The sequence below is a fragment of the Olea europaea genome, chromosome 20 (assembly GCF_002742605.1).
Source record: "Olea europaea var. sylvestris chromosome 20, O_europaea_v1, whole genome shotgun sequence".
NCBI classification, from domain to species: Eukaryota; Viridiplantae; Streptophyta; class Magnoliopsida; order Lamiales; family Oleaceae; genus Olea; species Olea europaea.
In genome coordinates, this window is record NC_036256.1 from 8,004,974 (window position 1) to 8,023,571 (window position 18,598).

The 18,598-nt window shown below is 37.2% G+C and overlaps 1 protein-coding gene across 1 annotated transcript; it reads left to right on the plus strand.

Moving 5' to 3' along the window:
* The first annotated feature begins 17,747 nt into the window (after positions 1–17,747).
* LOC111369220 (ethylene-responsive transcription factor 1B-like) lies at positions 17,748–18,238 on the plus strand. The gene has a single exon (XM_022990686.1). The coding sequence runs from the start codon at positions 17,825–17,827 to the stop codon at positions 18,236–18,238; it is 414 nt and encodes a 137-aa protein (XP_022846454.1). The 5' UTR covers positions 17,748–17,824.
* The last annotated feature ends 360 nt before the right edge of the window (positions 18,239–18,598 follow it).

The window sequence follows — 18,598 nt, forward strand, 5'->3', positions numbered from 1 at the left end:
ATCACTTGGAAGATTTAGACGGCACCAAGCACGTGAGATTCATTAACGGCAAATATTTGAAAAAATATGTTCCTTCTTTATGGGAATGTGAACAGATAAAATACAATCAAACATTTTGAACGATTAAAAGATAACAAGGTCAGAGCGAAATACGTTCAAATGAAGTCCTTTATTATCAAACGTTCATTACAAGAATACAAAAAATACAAATAATGGATGTTCTACAAAATACAACTAAAGTAAGATAATCTCCCGGTTGATCGCTGAGTAAGCTTCACACCGCCTTCCTAAATGCATCGCTGCAATGGTGGGATCGCCGAGTAAGAGGGTGTACTGGCCTCACCACCTTCCTAAATGCATCGCTGCAATGGTAGGATCGCTGAGTAAGAGGGTGTACTGGCCTCACCACCTTCCTAAAAACATCGCTGCAATGGCGAGCAAAGAGGCTGAGAAGCACTCTCAGCAAGCAAAGTGGCCCACAAGCAGCCCAAAAATTGACTTCGATCATCGACTCCTTGTGAAGAACAAAGAGACGATGGGAAGAATTTTGAAGGTAAAAACTTCGCTGTTGGCCAGAAAATATTTCCTATACCTCCCACACCAAAGGTGACATCAAGGCAAATAGTAAAATGGGCGAACTAAACAGTCCATTTTGGGGTCTGATTGAGTGTTAGAATGCCAAGCAATGGCAACAAATTAGTTTCAAAGAAGAAGATGAAGATGAAGACGAAAGATGGAAAACGCGAAACATTTATAGGGGGTGGAGACGAAGAGACAGAATATGAACAGCCACATTTCTGTCTAATAAACGAAATTAAATAGCCCAAAGTCTTGGAAAAAGTGGTAGAAATATCAAAAGAAAATGGACAAGATTTTTAGCACAAAGCAGTTAAAGAATTGACGACTAAAAAACAAACGTCAAATATATATGTTCATTAATTATGAACAGAGTCACAAAAGGAAAATCAAATTACAAAAGAAAAGGCATAATGTGTCCTAATTACAGTCTACCCCACACTGAACGAACTCGTTCCCTAAGTTTTTCCCAATCTTCGTTCTGCCGAGAGGAAGTGATGTTTAATTCAGCCACTACATCATCATCAACTTCCAACTTCTTGTACTGCTCGACCAAGGACTTAGTTCGCTCAATTCCCTCAGAGGCGTTGCGCTTTTTAGTAGCCATTCTCGCCCTGCAGTCGTCCATTTTGGCTTGAAGTTCCTTCATCTGAGCAGCCAAATTAACCATCAAAGAGTCTTCAACCATGACTTTGGAAGAGATTTCTTTCAACTCATCCTCAACCTTGTTAATCTCCATACGCAAATACTCTTTCTCAGCTACAGCTAGAAGATATTGAGTACTTTTGGCCTTTAGTTCAGCATTCTTGGCCAGCAAGGAAAGGACTTCGGAGTGGATAACCTTCAACGTCGCTTTAAAATCGGCAGAAAGATTGAGCGACGGAAGCGTCAGTGCTTGCTCCAACTTCGTACTCAAGTGCTCAAGTTTGTCCTTGTGTCTGGCAGCACTAGCCCTTCCAATATCTATGTCCATGAAGGATACGTACTCAAATATCGATTCCTTGAGGAACTTCAAATCTTCCTCTGAAGAAGCAGCAGGACGATCAGAGGGAACAGAGCGAGACGTCTGGACTTGCCCCCAGGAAGCGAACAAGTCTTGGATAGAACGCACAATCCTATTAGCATCCTGCAAAGAAGGGTGCCAATATTAAAGATCCTCATTACAACGAACAAGATAGAAATAGAAGTGAAGCAAAGACTACCTCATCAACAATCGTAGAAGATGGCATGCCCTCAGCCAATCTTGCCACCAACGACTCCTCCATTCGTGAGGACTTCCCCTTATCTGAGCGAGAAGATGTTGCCACAACGGGCGGACTCATATGAGTATCTGCAAAATTCAAGAGCAACAAATCAGAAACCAACAGCACGAGCAAAGGTAAGACATCAAAAAACTAAATTACCTTCTGCTTCGATTTTGGGGAGTTGACGCCCTGGGAAGAAGGTGGCTCATCCATGGGTTGTGATGAGGACTCTGGGACTGAAGATGTCTCTTTAAGCGTAGCCCCCTCATCAACCGGTTTGGATGAAGTAGCCTCAGCAAAGGATGATGGAGCAGGAGTTGTCGATGCCAAAGCCTTTGAAGGAGAGGCTGAGCTTTTCTGAGAAGTTCAAAAGATCATCAGCACACAGAAAAGTTTCAAGTGTGGAAAAGTATACTTGTAAGTAAACCAACTTAATTACCTTCCTCCTGACGATAAGAGGGGCATCATCATCATCATCAACATCATCCTCCAGAATGGGAGATGCTGAGGCTGGCCGTTTGCTGCTTGGGGCACTCTTGGCTGTAGTAGGCTTGGCAGGGAGAGAAGAAGATAGACGAGCAGACTGTTTAGTGCGACGAGAAGGAGAAGGACTCTGAACAGACAAAGGGGTGACCAAAACAGGAGAAGGAAAAGAAATGCTTGATTGGTCTAATGAATGAAAGGCACGATTGGCGTCAGTTGCAAATAATTTGCGCTTCACCAACGGCCAGAGTTGTTCAAAAAGAGGGTGAATGGCGTGGCTAGAATTGAAAGGGGCTAATGAAAAATGGTTGGTTAAAAGAAGATTACGAGCATCTATAGCCTCTGCCTCCGCCTTATTAATGGTATAAAAATAGTCAACTAAGTTCCTTGAATAGCAAGGAGGAACGGGCCAAGTTTGGCCGAAACCAAGCTGACGAGCGAAAAATTGGGGGGCATAAATCTCTACCCCTGCCTTGGTATTGGTCCCAGTTAGAATATCATGAAATAGCTCCCTCCCGGTTAAAAACTGGATCCAAATGAGCAGGGAGGTGCTCGCGCTATCTATAGTGGAAGGGGGATGTACATAGTTTGGAGTCAAAAAAGGAGGAAAAGGAAAAAAGGAAGGTATTGAATCCAAGGAATAAAAGAATGAGAAAATGTCCCTTCTAGACATATTTACAGGAGCTAAGGGCTCCATGGCTAGCCCATAACAGCTAGCAGAAGAGCGAGAGATTGATGGAGCACCAAGCAATGGAAAATAGGATCTCAACCACAGTTGAGTGAACCAAAGAGGTCCACTACCAGTGGGAGATACACCATTCTTCAATTGAGCTTGAAGAGAGGCCATGCCTCTATAAAGGACAGCCAAAAACAAAGAACATAAATTCAAAGGCCTGCCACGCGCCAATTCGTGCGCTATAGGTAAATAACTCAGGGAGGGCTTTATCCTTGGCACACACAAAACATATTTACAAAGCCAAACTAAAAGGAAAACCACTCACTCAGTATGGGAAGGCTCAACGCTCGAATGATTGTGAAGGGTTTGCAGGCTTGAATAAGAATCGGTATAGTTTTTACTAAACTTTGGGGCGCCACCAGAAACCAAGATACTAGGAAAAATGGTATCGTCCAAAGGTGGTAGATTCACCAGGGCCCCAACATCCCTGAAGGTAATAGACATGGGGCCAAGAGGGAAAATAAAGGTGTTATACTCAGGAGACCAAAAACTCAAAGCAATCGAAAAGAGTGCTGAATCAAAAGTAGGAGGGCGAATAGAGATTTTTAACAAATCAGAAATCCTAGCGCTATCAAAAAATGCCTTAGTAGGACCATGACCCACAAGGCGAGCATGCCACCTACGAAAAGCTACATCAGATTTAGGCCAAGTGCGAATACCTCTTTCACGAAGTGGCCCCAGCGGCAGAGAGTTTAGAAAAGGAGGGCCATGAGTGCAAGGAAACAGCTGACCCACCGCCACCTGTTCAACTGCCTCTGCATTGTTGAAGAAAGGACCCAAGTAAAACTCATTACGTTCGACATTGGCGGGCGCGAGAAAACTTGGAGTTATGTATGGGCGACTCAGAAGTTTCTGAAAGTCATCAAAACTAAAGGAGTCGCCAGCTTGAGATTGTGAAGTAGCCATTTGAGAAGGAACGAAGTTTTTCAGGGTTACGTAGCAGGGAAGCAAGAGATGAACAGTAAATCGTGAGAGAGACGCAAAAAATTTGAGGTGTGGTTTAATGGTGCAGTAAAATGGCGTGTTTGAGGTTTATAAGGGTTTGCAAAATGACGCACCTTTTCAAGTTATAGAAGAAAATAATGATTGAAATTCTTGGAAATTTTGAATGTTGCTAGAAACACAAAGTGAATATGGCAAAATTTAATAATTATTATTAACTCTGCCATATTGGGGGGTAATTGTTGACACATAAAAATTCAGCCCAAATCGAACAGCCCAAGGAGTGAAACCCAATTGGAGGGTCCCCAAATCAAATAGCCCAAAGAACAAAGCTCAATCGAACAATTCAAGATGAAGGCCCAAATAAGGAGGCCCAAGAACGTGGTAACGCCATCGTCCAAGTTTGCAAGTCGCCCAGAATCTGAGTGAATGGAATGTCATACAGTCGCCCAGAATCTGAGCGAATGGAGTGTCATACAGTCGCCTAGAACTGTTACTCTATTCTCGCCCAAACCTTCAAGTCGCCCAAGGTCTTAACAAACATAAAGCGTCGTGGTTATCAAGAAGTGCAGTTATCAAAACAGTTATTAAAGCAGCCCTATCACGTTCCACGATTCAAGGAATTCAATCGAAGGCGGTTGAATGATGAAGAGTAATGGCAGCAGTTGAAAAATGCAGTTTTCATGACAAGTTGGCCATTACGAAGAAAGTGGGCAGTTATAGGACGATCGAGCAGTTTTTAGGGCTGTTGATCACAAAGAGATCGTCCATGAAGTATAAAAGGGAGAAAGGACATAGAAGCAAAGGACCGAATCCAAAACTCTCGAACATAGAACATGTAATTTTCATTTCCTTAGTTTTTAGACTTAAACACTTTTCTTTCAGTAACTCATGTGCTTGCGCCCCTTGGAGGCACTTTGTTTTTAATTTCCAATTGTAAAGTCATCGCCAATAAAAGAACACCCTTTTTTGAGACTTTGTCTCAAGAGGTTTGTCCTTTACACAATCGTCTGATCCTTTTTAATTGTTAGCGACTAACCCGCGTGAAACAGTTAGCAAACGAATTGTTCTACTGTTAATGAAATTTTTAACATAGTATGCACAAATGGACTGCCAAAAGTACACTCCTTACACTTTACAAATTGGATCTGAACCGAACTACATTGAATGACTGATTAGTGGGAAGAATGATTAATGTCTTAGTCAGGGCAGCCAGCTGGTCAAACATAATTGTAATTCCGTGGACGTCATGATTCTTGCTGCTTCTCGTGAGATGTACGATCTATAGGCCATTATGCATTAGTGGTTTCTAATAGTTTTCATGATCTCATATGCTTCGTAAGCGTTCTTCATTGTGATAGATCCTCAAACGCAGCATCAGTAGTAGACCTGCTATTTAGATTGAGTTTGGTGTAGAAGTGTTTGTTGAATTAATAAACTAGATTCATTTCTAGACTAATCCATAAGTATCCAGATTAGTGATAGAATGTTATAATGCATGAATTAAAGAGAGTACATGTATGTCTCGTGTATTTAGGGAAGTATGCAATTAAATATTGATAAATATACTAGACTAGGTTCATGGTGGGAAAATCCTATATATACTTAATGTAATCTAGCCATTTGAACAAGTAGTTAAAGTGATAATGAAATCACATCTATTTCCTCCACTACCCTCTCGTGATTTTGAACATTGAGTGAATTTATGCTCTCCAATTTCTAACAAATTGGTATTAAAGCCTCTTGTGTTTGGAGATAATTGAAGAAAAGAAGATGAATGGAACTCCATTTCAAGTTCCACCACTCAAAATTATGATAATTGGTGCATTCACATAAGGGCTTTGCTTGGAGGTTATGATGTTTGGGAACCTGTGGCCCAAGGTGTGGTTGCAGAAGATGTAAATGCAGCTGCCGTAAAGAAAGATCAAAAGCCACTACCTCTCATCTGTCTAAGTATAGATGAAAAGATGTTTGACACAGTTACTAGTGCAACCACCTCCAAGGAAGCATTGGATATTCTTCAAGCTTCTTTTAGCGGCGTCTCCAAACATTAACAAAAGTATTCGAATCCCTGCAAATGAAGGAATTTGAAAGAAACTAACCCTACTCAACATGGTAAGGAGTATGCTTAAGAGCATAAAGATGCCCAGTGAGTTTTGGGCTAAAGTAGTTGCTTGTGCAACATATTTGTCCAACCGATGCCAAACCGAAAGTGTTCATGGCAAAAACACCACATGAAGTTTGGAGTGGTTACAAGTCCAATGTATCATACTTGCAGGCTTTTGGAAGCACAACCATGCGCATGTATTGGATGAGAAGAGAAATAGCTTGATGAAAAAAGTGACAGGTATGTGCTCATTAGCTATGATCAAAGTTTTAAAGATTACAATTTGTTGAATCCAAGCAATGGCAGAATAATCATTAATAGATATGTTGAGTTTGATGAAGAAAGAGCTTGGGAATGAAAAACTGCAAAGGAAGAATATAATTTTAATTCATTCTTTGATGAAGAAGAAGATATTATGTATCCTACTACTTCATCTCCAACCCCTCCACTAAGTACACAAATTGGGAAAGCAAGTACAAGTGTAGGACCTCAAAGAACCAGAAATATTCGAGATTTGCATGACTCAATCGATGAGGTAATACAAAATTTAAATGACTTGACTCAATTTTGTCTTTTTGCGGATGGTGAGCCTCTAGGTTTTGAAGATGCCGCTTGTTCATGCGAAACTCGCAATCGTACGAAATCGTTGACAAGTAATACGTAATAAGTAACTTGTATCGTCCCACGAGAAATAAAATTTAATAGAGTATACTAGTCTTTAATTAGATTCAAAATGAACAAAAAAAAGTGATTTATGATTTTTAATTATCCTAAATAAATTTATTAAAACTTGTAAAATTCGAGTTTTGTATATGTATGGGATGAGTGCATTGGATTACGAATCCACATAATATTATCTATTCCAATTTTTAATTACGTAGCTAGTTTCGTTCAAGAATTCTTGACAATCGATAATTCTACTGTAATTAATTTTACTTTTTAAGATAAATTAAATATATCCTTGTCACAACCCAAATTTATTCCTAGTCCAAATTCGAACAAATGGAATGCATTCAATTCCACAATTATCTCAACGATTGCACACATAAAAAACATTATTCCTAACATATATTGCACACATGTTAATCAAAAAGTGTTCTAAGCTTATTGTGAGCCTCACAGCACTATAACAATCAACTATATATTCAATTGGTGATTAAGCAATCAAATAATAAAATTAGGCATATAAGATTAATAAAAAATTGCATGAATTCAACTAAACTACTTATCTTGAATTAAAATTAAACAATGGAAAGTTTCATCTCGTCCAATAAGTTAAAATAATTAGCCTAGCATATTGTTTCACCAAAAAGAATTGGAAAAAACATTACCCAAAATTGAAAACAATGATTGGAATGTAAAAAATCCATTTCCTCTTCGTTAATCTTCAACTCGAACTTTGAATATTCAATCTCTCCTATTAATCTCCTTAGAATCTCGTGCTAACCTCTTTCTTATGATGAAAAATATGTATGATAATGTGCTCCCACTTCCTAGCCATCTCATGTTGTTTCAATAATAGGTTAAATTTGGTTTACATAGAATTTAGGCCAAAAAATGAATGTTGGACAGTTCGGCCCAAAATTTTGCTTATGCGCACGCGCCATTTATGGGTTTTGCTTTAGGTAATTGGAAATTAGGTTCCCGTGCACACGCCACTATAGGCCCGTGCGCACGCACTATATATATAGGCACTGTTCAATAGGTTCAAATTGGTTTGAATTCCTGGATGTCTGCTGAATAGACGTTGGTCAGCCCTGTAGACGTTGGTCAGCCGTGTTAGGTGGTCCCGTTGGGTGGTCCCGTTTCCCCAAACTTTGGATTTAGTCCATTTTTCGCTCCTTTTGTCCACTTCCATCATTTTTCATCAAGATACACCTAAGAAATAAAATATATATAAAATTAAGCCTCAATTCATTTAAAATAACAATAATTACTCTAGTTTAACGGCTGACATAAGTGTATTAAATACACTTATCACTGCTTTTGATAAACAATGGAGAGATGCCATGGTTGAAGAAATTAAGGCAATCAAGAAGATACTTGGGAATTAACATTAATGCCTAAAGGGAAAAGGAGTCAATTGGGATTACAAGATAAAGAAAAATTCAAACAGCGAGATAGAGAGATATAAAAGAAGATTAATTGCAAAAGGATACAAGCAAAAAGTTGGCATTGGTTATGTTAAGGTGTTTACTCTAGTTGCTCATTTAGAAATAATTTATTTGATTATTTTCTTGGCAGCTCAAAACCAATGGAAAATTCATCAAATGGATGTCAATTTCGCATTCTTGAATGGATTTTTGGAGAAGGAGTCTATATTGATCGATCCTTGGGTTATATGGCTAAAGGACATGAAGATAAGGTGCTTAAATTGAAAAAGGCTCTCTATAGCTTGAAACAAGCCTCGTGTGCTTGGAATAACAAAGTTGACAAATATTTCCAAACAAATAAATTCTCCAAATTTCCACATGAACATGCATTTTATGTGAAATTGAACAAAAATGGTGATATTTTACTTGTTTGATCGCATGTGGATGACTTAATTTTGACAGTAAATAATCCAAAAATGCTTAAAGAATCAAGAGAGCTATGGCTAAAGAATTTGAAATGATGGACATTGGATTAATGTCCTACTATCTTGGCATTGAGCTGAAACAAAAAGATAATGGAATCATTATCTCCCAAGAAGGATATGCAAAAGAAATCCTTAAAAAGATTTGAAATGGCGAATTACAAGTTAGTGAGCACCCTCGTTGAATGTGGACTTAAATTGTCAAACTAAGCGAGGAGATGAAGAGAATATCTATCCCACATTTTTCAAAAACCTTGTTGGAAGCCTGAGGTACTTAACTTGTACAAGACCAGATATTATCTTTGGTGTTAGACTTGTAAGTCACTATATGGAAGCTTCTACTACTTCTCACTTAAAAGTGGCCAAAAGAATACTTCGGCACATTAATGGTATACTTGATTTTGTATTTTCTATACATCTTCTCAAGAATTCAAGCTTGTTAGCTAATGTGATAGTGATTGGGTTGGTAATATTGATGTTTGAAAGAGCACTACCGAGTTTGTTTTCTTTATGGAAAATTTGGCATTTACTTGTGTTAGGCAATTTGTTGTCAAACGACCTCCCCCCGGGCTAAGATGTTAGTTGGTTTAATTTTTCAATCGGACGGCTTACCCAAATGAATGAACGAGAATCCAACACCACATTCAAGACGATACGACCTGGAGGTTAATTGGGCCACTCGAAGCAACCTAAATAATTTAGTGTTGCTCGTGGCCCAATACGCTTCCTTGAATGGCCATTAATTTAGAGAATGACTTGTGAGCCCATTTAATTATCTCTTGGGCCCTTAGCTTAAACCATTGTTTAAACTACGTATAATTACCTTATTTGGGCTACTCGATTGCAAGATAAATTGGTCTCTTCCTCTCAAAAGGAGAGACCCGTACGCTATCTGTCTTTCTTGGCTGATTCTGCTTGTTCTCTTCTTCCACTTTCTCTGCCTCTTTGTGTCTATCACCTTAGTGGTGATATTCTATGAGATTTCTTGCACCTTTGTGGTCTCCTAAGTGATATATCTCATTAACAACAGGAAGTGAACTTGGTATTGTCTTAGGTTTGTAGTTGTCAGCTTTGTGGTGTTGGAAGTGGGCATAAACTGAGCCTAGGTTATTTGTGGTGATCAATATACACTCCACATCTGGTATTAGAGCGTGGGTTACCATTGTGTTACGAAAATCTATTCAAAATTGGAAGAAATCGACAACTCTTCCAATCTGATCAGATCTGAAATCTCAAATTACTTCCAAATCGGACCTCTGTTGAGCAAACAGAGGCCAGACCCATAACCAGCAGGTCAAGGCACTCCCTGTGAGGTGGCGCGTGGTGGTGACGGTGGCGGTCATACAGTGGCACTTGGGCGGCCCTGCAACATGATTTTTTTTTTTTTTTGTTATTTCGTTTATTTCATTCTCCTGAATGTTTTGATGTATTTGGTTTAGTATTTCAAGTTGCGCAAAAAAATTGGACGATTTTGTCCCTGACCTCAATCTGCATTTATTGCTGATCGAAATTGTTATATTTGCTGAATCTTTAAGGCGAATAGTGATGGCCCTAAAGCAGTAAATTCGCATCTCTCCATATTACGAACTCAGATATGTCCGCTTTGGTAAATTGGCTGAAACCTTTATATTTTTGTACTAGCAGATCATTGTGTGTGAAGATCATTAGGTTTTGGGGTTGTCATTGCTTAGCAATCATTGCTTGTGCTAGAAATTAGGGTTACGTGCTCTTAATTATTTAATTGAGTATCTGTCTTTTAGTTAAATCAGTATTTAATTCTCAGTGATATAATTGCCGTGAAATTGATTATCAGTTAGACGTAGTTTTCTGTTGCATTGTTATTTCCGCTACTTATTAATTCTATTAGAATTACTGTGACCTTACCCATTTCGAACATTCCCTTGATCTAAGACCGCAAGTCTTATGAAATCCTAGGAATCTAGAACAGCATATATTGTCTATGACCCTAAGATTACTTTGTGTGGTTTGGTTGTGTTTTGTATATTTTTTGACTATTGTGTGAAGATGACAACTCACAACTTTGATTTGGGGATTTTTAATGTAAAGGGTGACTTTTCTATTTGGCAACAAAAAATAAAGGGTATTTTAATCCAACAAAAAGTTTCAAAGGCCATTGAAGGCAATTTTTCAACTGGTTTTTCAAAACAATAAAGAGAAGAAGCCGATGAGCTTGCTTACACCCCAATCATTTTACACTTGTCTGATGTCATTTTAAGAAAGGTGGGAAAATTGAAAACCACCAAAGAACTTTGGAAATTTGGAAGATTTATACATGCTTAAATCTACACCAAATAAACTTTACTTGCTCGAACGTTTTTTCATTTTTAAAATAGATCCTTCAAAAGATCTCGATGACAATTTAGACGTGTTTAACAAATTGGTGCAAGATATAGTTAATTGTGATGAGGCTATGTCCGAAACTTATAATGCTATAATTTTGCTCAATGCGATCCCTGATTTATATAAGAAAGTTAAGAATGTCATTAAGTATGGTAGAGATACGTTGACACCTGAAATTGTCATAGATTTCCTTATGAGTAAAGAGATGAAAATTAGGGATTGAAAAACAAGATAAGAGGAGCAGTGAGTTACATATGATGCGGGGTAGAACTTAATTTAAGCAAAATAGTCATGATGGATATCAAAGTGGAGGTGAGTCAAGTGGTAATGGATGGAAAAAGAAGGGCAATGGTAGGTCTAGATCAAAATCTAGGATGAAGGCTAGAAAATGCTATGGTTGTGGAAACACATGGCATTTTATAAAAGATTACCATAAAGAAAAGGGTAAGTTAAAGATTAAGGAGAGAGATGAGGTAAATGTGTTATCCTCTACATTTGAAATAGATAACGGTGAGATCTATATGCTTACAAGTCTAGTTGTATACACTGCTGAATTGAATCTAACTGCTAATTCCCGCATGCATGAGTGGATACTTGATTATGGTGCTTCGTTTCATGTGACGTCTGAAAAGAATTGGTTTTATAACTTGTATGAATCTATGTGTGATAACTTTGCCTATACTATTGTTGAAATTGGTGACATAAACGTAAAATTCGACACAGGTTTTGTGTACACTTTAAAAGATGTTAGATATATTCCTGAATTGTCTAGAAATTTGATTTTAGTAGGGAGACTTGAAAAGGATGACTTCACTCATAGAATTGGAGATGGTATGCTAAAGATGATTAAGGGTGCTTTAGTTTCCATTAAGAGAACTAAGAAAAATGACATCTATATCACTACGGGGAAAGTGATTAGAGGTTTGAACTCCTCTATCTCTTCTGCCAAGATTGATCACACACATACATGGCATAATAGACTTGCATACGTAGGCATTAAGGGACTTAAACTACTTAATGAAAAATGTGCATTTGGTAATGACTATGTGTTTAGATTTGTCATTTTGTGATCACTGTGTGCTTGGTAAGTATCATAAAACTTCATTCTCCACGAGTGTTCAAAAAGCTAAAGGTATGATTGAATATGTGCATTCTGATCTGTGGGGTCCTACTAGTAATCCCACATCGGATGGAAATAGGTATTTCCTGTCTATTATCAATACTATAGTAGAAAAGTGTGGGTCTATCTATTGAAAGATAAATCTAAGACTTTTCATAATTTCAATAACTGGAAGAGACAAGTGGAAAACCAAACTAGCAAGAAAATCAAATTTTTAAGGACAAATAACGGCCTAGAGTTTTGATAGTATGTATAAAGAAAATGGCATAACTAGACATAAGACTATTCCTTACACTCCCCAGCAAAGCAGGGTAGCCGAAAGGATGAATAGAACCATACTTGATAAAGTGCAATGCATGATGTTAAGTTATGGTGTCCCCAAATCTTTTTGGAATGAGACTATTATGACTGCTTGTTATTTGATTAATTTGACTCCATCTGCTGCATTGAATGGTGACACTCCGTATGAGGGATGGTCGGGTAAACTGAGTGATTATTCTATACTTAGAACTTTTGGCTGTGTCACCTTTTCTCATCATAGCGAGGAAAAGTTGGAACCTAGAGCTAGAAAGTGCGTCTTTCTAGGGTATCTCGAGGGTGTTAAGGGATACAGATTATGGGATAGAAGTCAAAAAAGGGTTAAGATCATCGTGAGTAGGGATGTCACATTTAACGAGAATGAGATGTCATGTATTAAAGGGGAAATCGAACCTGTGAGTGAAACTGAACCAGGTTATGAGAGAGATCGATTTAAGGTGGAGTTATGAAAACTTAGTACACCAGCCCCTACTACTCCAAATGAGATGGAGATTCAGGTTCAGGAACCTGAAGTGGAGAATGATAACGAAATAGTGATAGAGGAACACCCTGAGGAAGAAAATCCCTTAACTAATTATAATCTAGCTAGGGATAGAGAGAGAAGACCAGCAAGAGAACCTAGAAGGTTTGGTTTTGAGTCTAAGTTAGCCTTTGCCCATGCTAGTTACGAAGAACTAGCTGATAAAGAGCCAAAAACCTTTGAAGAGGCGATAGTTAGTGATCAATCTAAGAAGTGACTTAAGGCGATGAAAGAAGAAATGAATTCTCTAGAAAAGAATCAGACTTGGGAGCTAGTACCTAGGCCTAAGAACAAATCGATTATCAATTGCAAATGGGTTTTTAAGGTTAAGAAAGGTACTAGTAGCTCGAACCCTTAAGGTTTAAGGCTAAGTTAGTGGCTAAGGGTTACACACAAAAGGAGGTCGTTGATTATAATGAGACTTTCTCACTCGTTGTTAAGTACACTACTATTAAGGTCATACTTGCTTTGGTTGCACATTTTAACTGGGAACTTGATCAGCTTGATGTAAAAATTGTCCTTTTACATGGTGAGCTTAACGAACAAATCTTCATGAGCCAACGCAAAGGTTTTAAGGACAAGTTAAAACCTGATTACATGTGTTTTCTAAAAAGATTCCTGTATGGCTTAAGACAATCACCTAGACAGTGGTACAAGAGGTTTGATTCCTTTGTACTCACTATAAGGTTCCAAAAAAGCAAATTTGATCACTGTTTGTATTTTCAACACAACGAGACTAATAATAATTATTTATTTTTGTTGCTCTATGTGTACGACATACTCTTGATTGGGTTTTCTTCTAAGTGGATAAATAATATAAAAGCAAAATTAAGTGATGAATTTGACATGAAAGACTTAGGTAAGGCTAAGAGAATTCTAGGCATAAAAATAGAAAGAGATAGGTCAAATTTCATTTTGTTCTAGCATCAGTCTCCATACATATCTAAAGTATTGAAGAAATTTAATATGAGTGATTGCAAACCTGTCACATTAACTCTTGCTAGCCATTTTGTTTTATCTAAAGAACAATCTCCTTGCAACGAACGTGAAATAGAATACATGACTAGAGTCTCATATTCTAGTGTGATTGGTTCTATAATGTATTTGATGGTTTGCACTAGACCTGATTTGTACTCTTAGTAGGTACATGGCTAATTCAGGTCCTGAACATTGGGAAGCATTAAAGTGATTATTAAGGTACTTAAGGGTACGGGTGATGTAGATATAAAGTTTAGTACTAATAAGGAAGGTGTGAAATTGAAGGGCTTTGTAGATGCTGATTATGTGGGAGATAGGGATGGTAGGAAATCGACTTCCTCTTACGTGTTTACCCTATCAAATTCATGTGTTAGTTGAAAATCACAGTTACAACACATTGTTGCACTATCCACCACTGAATCTAAGTATATTGCTACTACTGAAGCTATTAAAAAGGCTCTATGACTTAGAGGTTTACTTCATGAATTATGTGTCTTGAATGATTATGTGATTGTGTATTCTGATAGTCAGTCGTCTACACATTTATGTAAGAATCCTGTTTTTCACGAACGCACAAAACACGTTGATGTTAGACTACACTTTATTAGAGATATAGTATCTCAAGAGGTGATAAGACTTGAAAAGGTTTACACACAATACAACCCTTCAGATATGGGAACAAAAGTGCTACCACTAGTAAAGTTTAAAAGTTGCAAGAATCTTCTAAACATTGGTACATGTAAATGATTTCCAATTTTATCGATTTTCTATTAAAGGTGTCACTAATGGAAGACGTTTTCTTTTTGCAGGTCTTTTGACACCAAGTTGGAGGTTATTAGGCAATTTGTTGTCAAACAACCTCCCCTGGGCTATGATGTTACCCGATTTAATTTTTCAATCGGCTTACCCAAATGACTGAATGAGAATCCAACACCACATTCAAGACGATACGACCCGAAGGTTAATTGGGCCACTCAAAGCAACCTAAATAATTTAGTGTTGCTCGTGGCCTAATACACTTCCTTTGATGGTCATTAATTGAGAGAATGACTTGTGAGCCTATTTAATTATCTCCTGGGCCCTAAACTTGACCCATTATTTAACCTACCTATACTTACCTTATTTGGGCTACTTGATTACAAGATAAATTGGTCTCTTTCTCTCAAAGTGAGAGACCCGTTTGCTGCCTCTCTTTCTTGGTCGATTCTTTGTGTTCTCTTTTTCCACTTTCTCTACCTCTTTGTGTCTATCACCTTAGTGGTGATATTCTATGAGATTTCTTGCATCTTTGTGGTCTCCTAAGTGATATATCTCATTGGCAACCGGAAGTGAACTTGGTATTGTCTTGGGTTTGTAGTTGTCGGCTTTGTGATGTTGGAAGTGGGTATAAACTGAGCATGGGTTATCTTTGGTAATCAATATACACTCTACAACTTGAAATTTTAAGAAGCAACCTATTGTGGCTCTTTCTACATATGAAGTGGAGTACGTCTTAGCTACTTCTTATGATTTTCATGTAATTTGGCTTAGAAGTTTGATGAGGGAACTTCACCAACCACAAAAGGCCCAATAGAGATGTTTGTTGATAATAAGTCCGCTCTCGCATTGGCCAAGATCCCCATGTTTCATGAAAGGAGTAAATGCATTAATAAGAGGTATCATTTTATACAAGAGTGCATACTGAATAAAGATGTGGAGCTTGAGTTTTTAAAGTCTCATGATCAAGTTGCGAATATTTTCACCAAACCTTTAAAGATTGACATTTTTCGAAAGTTGCATATGTCCCTTGGTGTAATGAATCAAGTCTAAAAGAGGGCATTAAATTAATAAACTGGATTCATTTCTAAACTAATCCATAACTATCTAGATTAGTGCTAGAATGTTCTAATGCATGAATTAAAGAGAGTACATGTATGTCCGTTTGTATTAATCATGTACTTAGGTGAAATTGAAGTATGCAATAAATATCGATACATGTACTAGACTAGGTTCATGTTGGAAAAATCTTATATATACTCGTAATCTAACCATTTGAAAACAAGTAAAGTTGAAGTAATAATAAAATCACATATATTTTCTCCACTGCTCTCTCGTGAGTTTGAGTGTTGAGTGAACTTATGCTCTTCAATTTCTATCTGTGTTGAACAAGTAGCTACTTTCAAAAACCATTTTGCGCACTCTTTGATACCCATTGTTTATAAAAAAAAATACATTTTGAAATAGTGATTTGAAGGAGAATGTGTAGTTCTAAAATAAGGAAAAAGTTTGGATTCTCCTCTCTCAGTTCAGCAATCTTCTTGGGCGGGAAGTATTTGTTGAAATTCCAAGCTAGATTATTCCACGCTTGTTGCCTGGATAGGAGTCGAGCCACTCTGTTGTAGCATCCCGTAAAGTGTATGGAAATAATCTGAGTGCCATTAATGTATGGAAACCAGCAACACATGTTTGAGTTTGCCGAAAACAATTATGTTATTCTATCATAATAACCCAAGTAAATCGACTATATACAGATGTATCCAGAATCATCAACACTTTTGCACACTAAAACAGAAAGCATCAAAATAAAACCAGAAAATTTACGCAATATATTACAATGTGTGTCCTTAGTTTTGAATTCATCCCAAAAAAAGTAACTCAAGTGGCATCTGCCGACGGAAGAAGACAAAGGACAGGGCCAAATCTCACGTGCTCTATCCATCTAAGAAATAGAGTTTTCTGAGTTCTTAACTGATTTAGGTTAAAAATTCATAAATGTGGATAGAAAATCGAGGTTGATGCAAATTTTTAGGTTGATGCAAATTTTTTAAACATATAGCAAATTAAAAATTCGTTAGTTTGCGGGTGTGACGTTGAAAAACCCCAGATCTTAAGCTCAAAAATAAGTTTCCTTGGGTACTTCTTCATTAATTGTATATAAATACTGTGCTTAAAAGTAGAGCCAACCATCCTCATAACAACTATGATTTTAGAGCTGTAAATATCGTTAGGCACTCTTACTTAAGTAGATTATTCGAAGGGGAGGAGCGAGGTGAATGATGTTTATTTCTTTTTACCCATTTTATTACATTTTCTCGTCAAAATAGACATGGGAGCAACTGCATTTTAACGGGAAATTGCACTGTTTTTTTGCTGTATGGGACAATAACGAAGTTGAAAACTATAATATTTCATTCTCACTTACTAATGAGACTGATTGTGCAATTTCCCTAGTTATAACGGTTGTCATAAATGAAAATTAAACATGTAAACACGTTTGGCGATGTGAGTAAAGGTCGATTCAATGTAGATTTTTTGAGAATAAATTTTGAAAAATAAAAGTGACTTTTTTAAAAATGTGTGGTCAAATAATAGGAAAAAGTTATGATCCACGGAAAAATTACATTATTGAGAGAATGCAAAATTGAAAAAGTGTTTGAACGAGTTTTAAATAATCTGTACCAAACGTGTGCTAAGAATAAGAAAAGAATGTGTTGCATTTATGATTTATCTATAGTTGTATGAGTTCTAGTATATTTAAATAAATATGTACTAATTATTTCCCAAAGTTTGAGTATAGATCTTAAAACTAGGTCTCATTGAATCTATAAATGAAATTTATGTGCATGTTATAACTTTGACTGAGAAGTACCAATGAATGGGACAGAGAAGATAACATTTTAAATAAATAATACTATTTCAACAGTTTAGCATAATAATATACCAAACATGTGCCCAAGTTCTCTTAGGAAAAAAAAAAATCTATGAAGAGTAATAGCGATGATGCCAAGTCATCCTCGTTGTTTAAGAATCTCTGCTTTCCTTACAGAACATAACCTTATTATTCTCGTCCTTCTCCTCATAATTTTCATATTGCATTGAAGATATATGGATTCCTTAAAGGACCATGTTGAGGCCAAAAAAGAAAAACGATATATCGGAGTTCGAAAGCGGCCATGGGGAAAGTATGCAGCAGAGATAAGGGATTCAACCAGAAATGGAATAAGGGTTTGGCTTGGAACATTTAACACTGCTGAAGAAGCTGCATTGGTGTATGATCAAGCTGCATATTCGATGCGCGGTTCGTTGGCTTCAACAAATTTTCCCATTGAAATTGTGAGAGAATCACTATTAAAGATGAATTATAGGTGCAAGTACGGTTCATCACCAGCTGAAACCCTAAAAGAGACGCACAAACGCAGAGGTAAATTGATAAAGAAACGAGCTGGTGAAGAAGATGAAATGGTGGTTCTTGTGGACTTGGGGCCTGATCTACTGGAAGAGCTTTTAGCATTTTCTTAAAAATTATTATGTCTTTTCAATGTGCAATATATATATATATATATTGCACATAAAAAAAATACTTAAATTTTTTTTTTTAATGGGCATTTGGGCTGAAGGGACAGATTGTAACATGGCGCAGCCCGTTTCTAGATCCGCCCATGTACATGAGCTTGCAATGGATGATTGCCATGTATCACGCCTATCATCAAGGCTGAGTGTGATATGAGTTCACGATATTCCCAAGCACAATATGTGAAATTAATCGGGGACTTTGCCATAATAATATTCACAGCAATCTAATAACATAGAGATAAGTCAAACCTTTCAGCTTTGTGACAAATATGGCTATTCAAAAATGAGAATGTCTTCAAAAAAAGT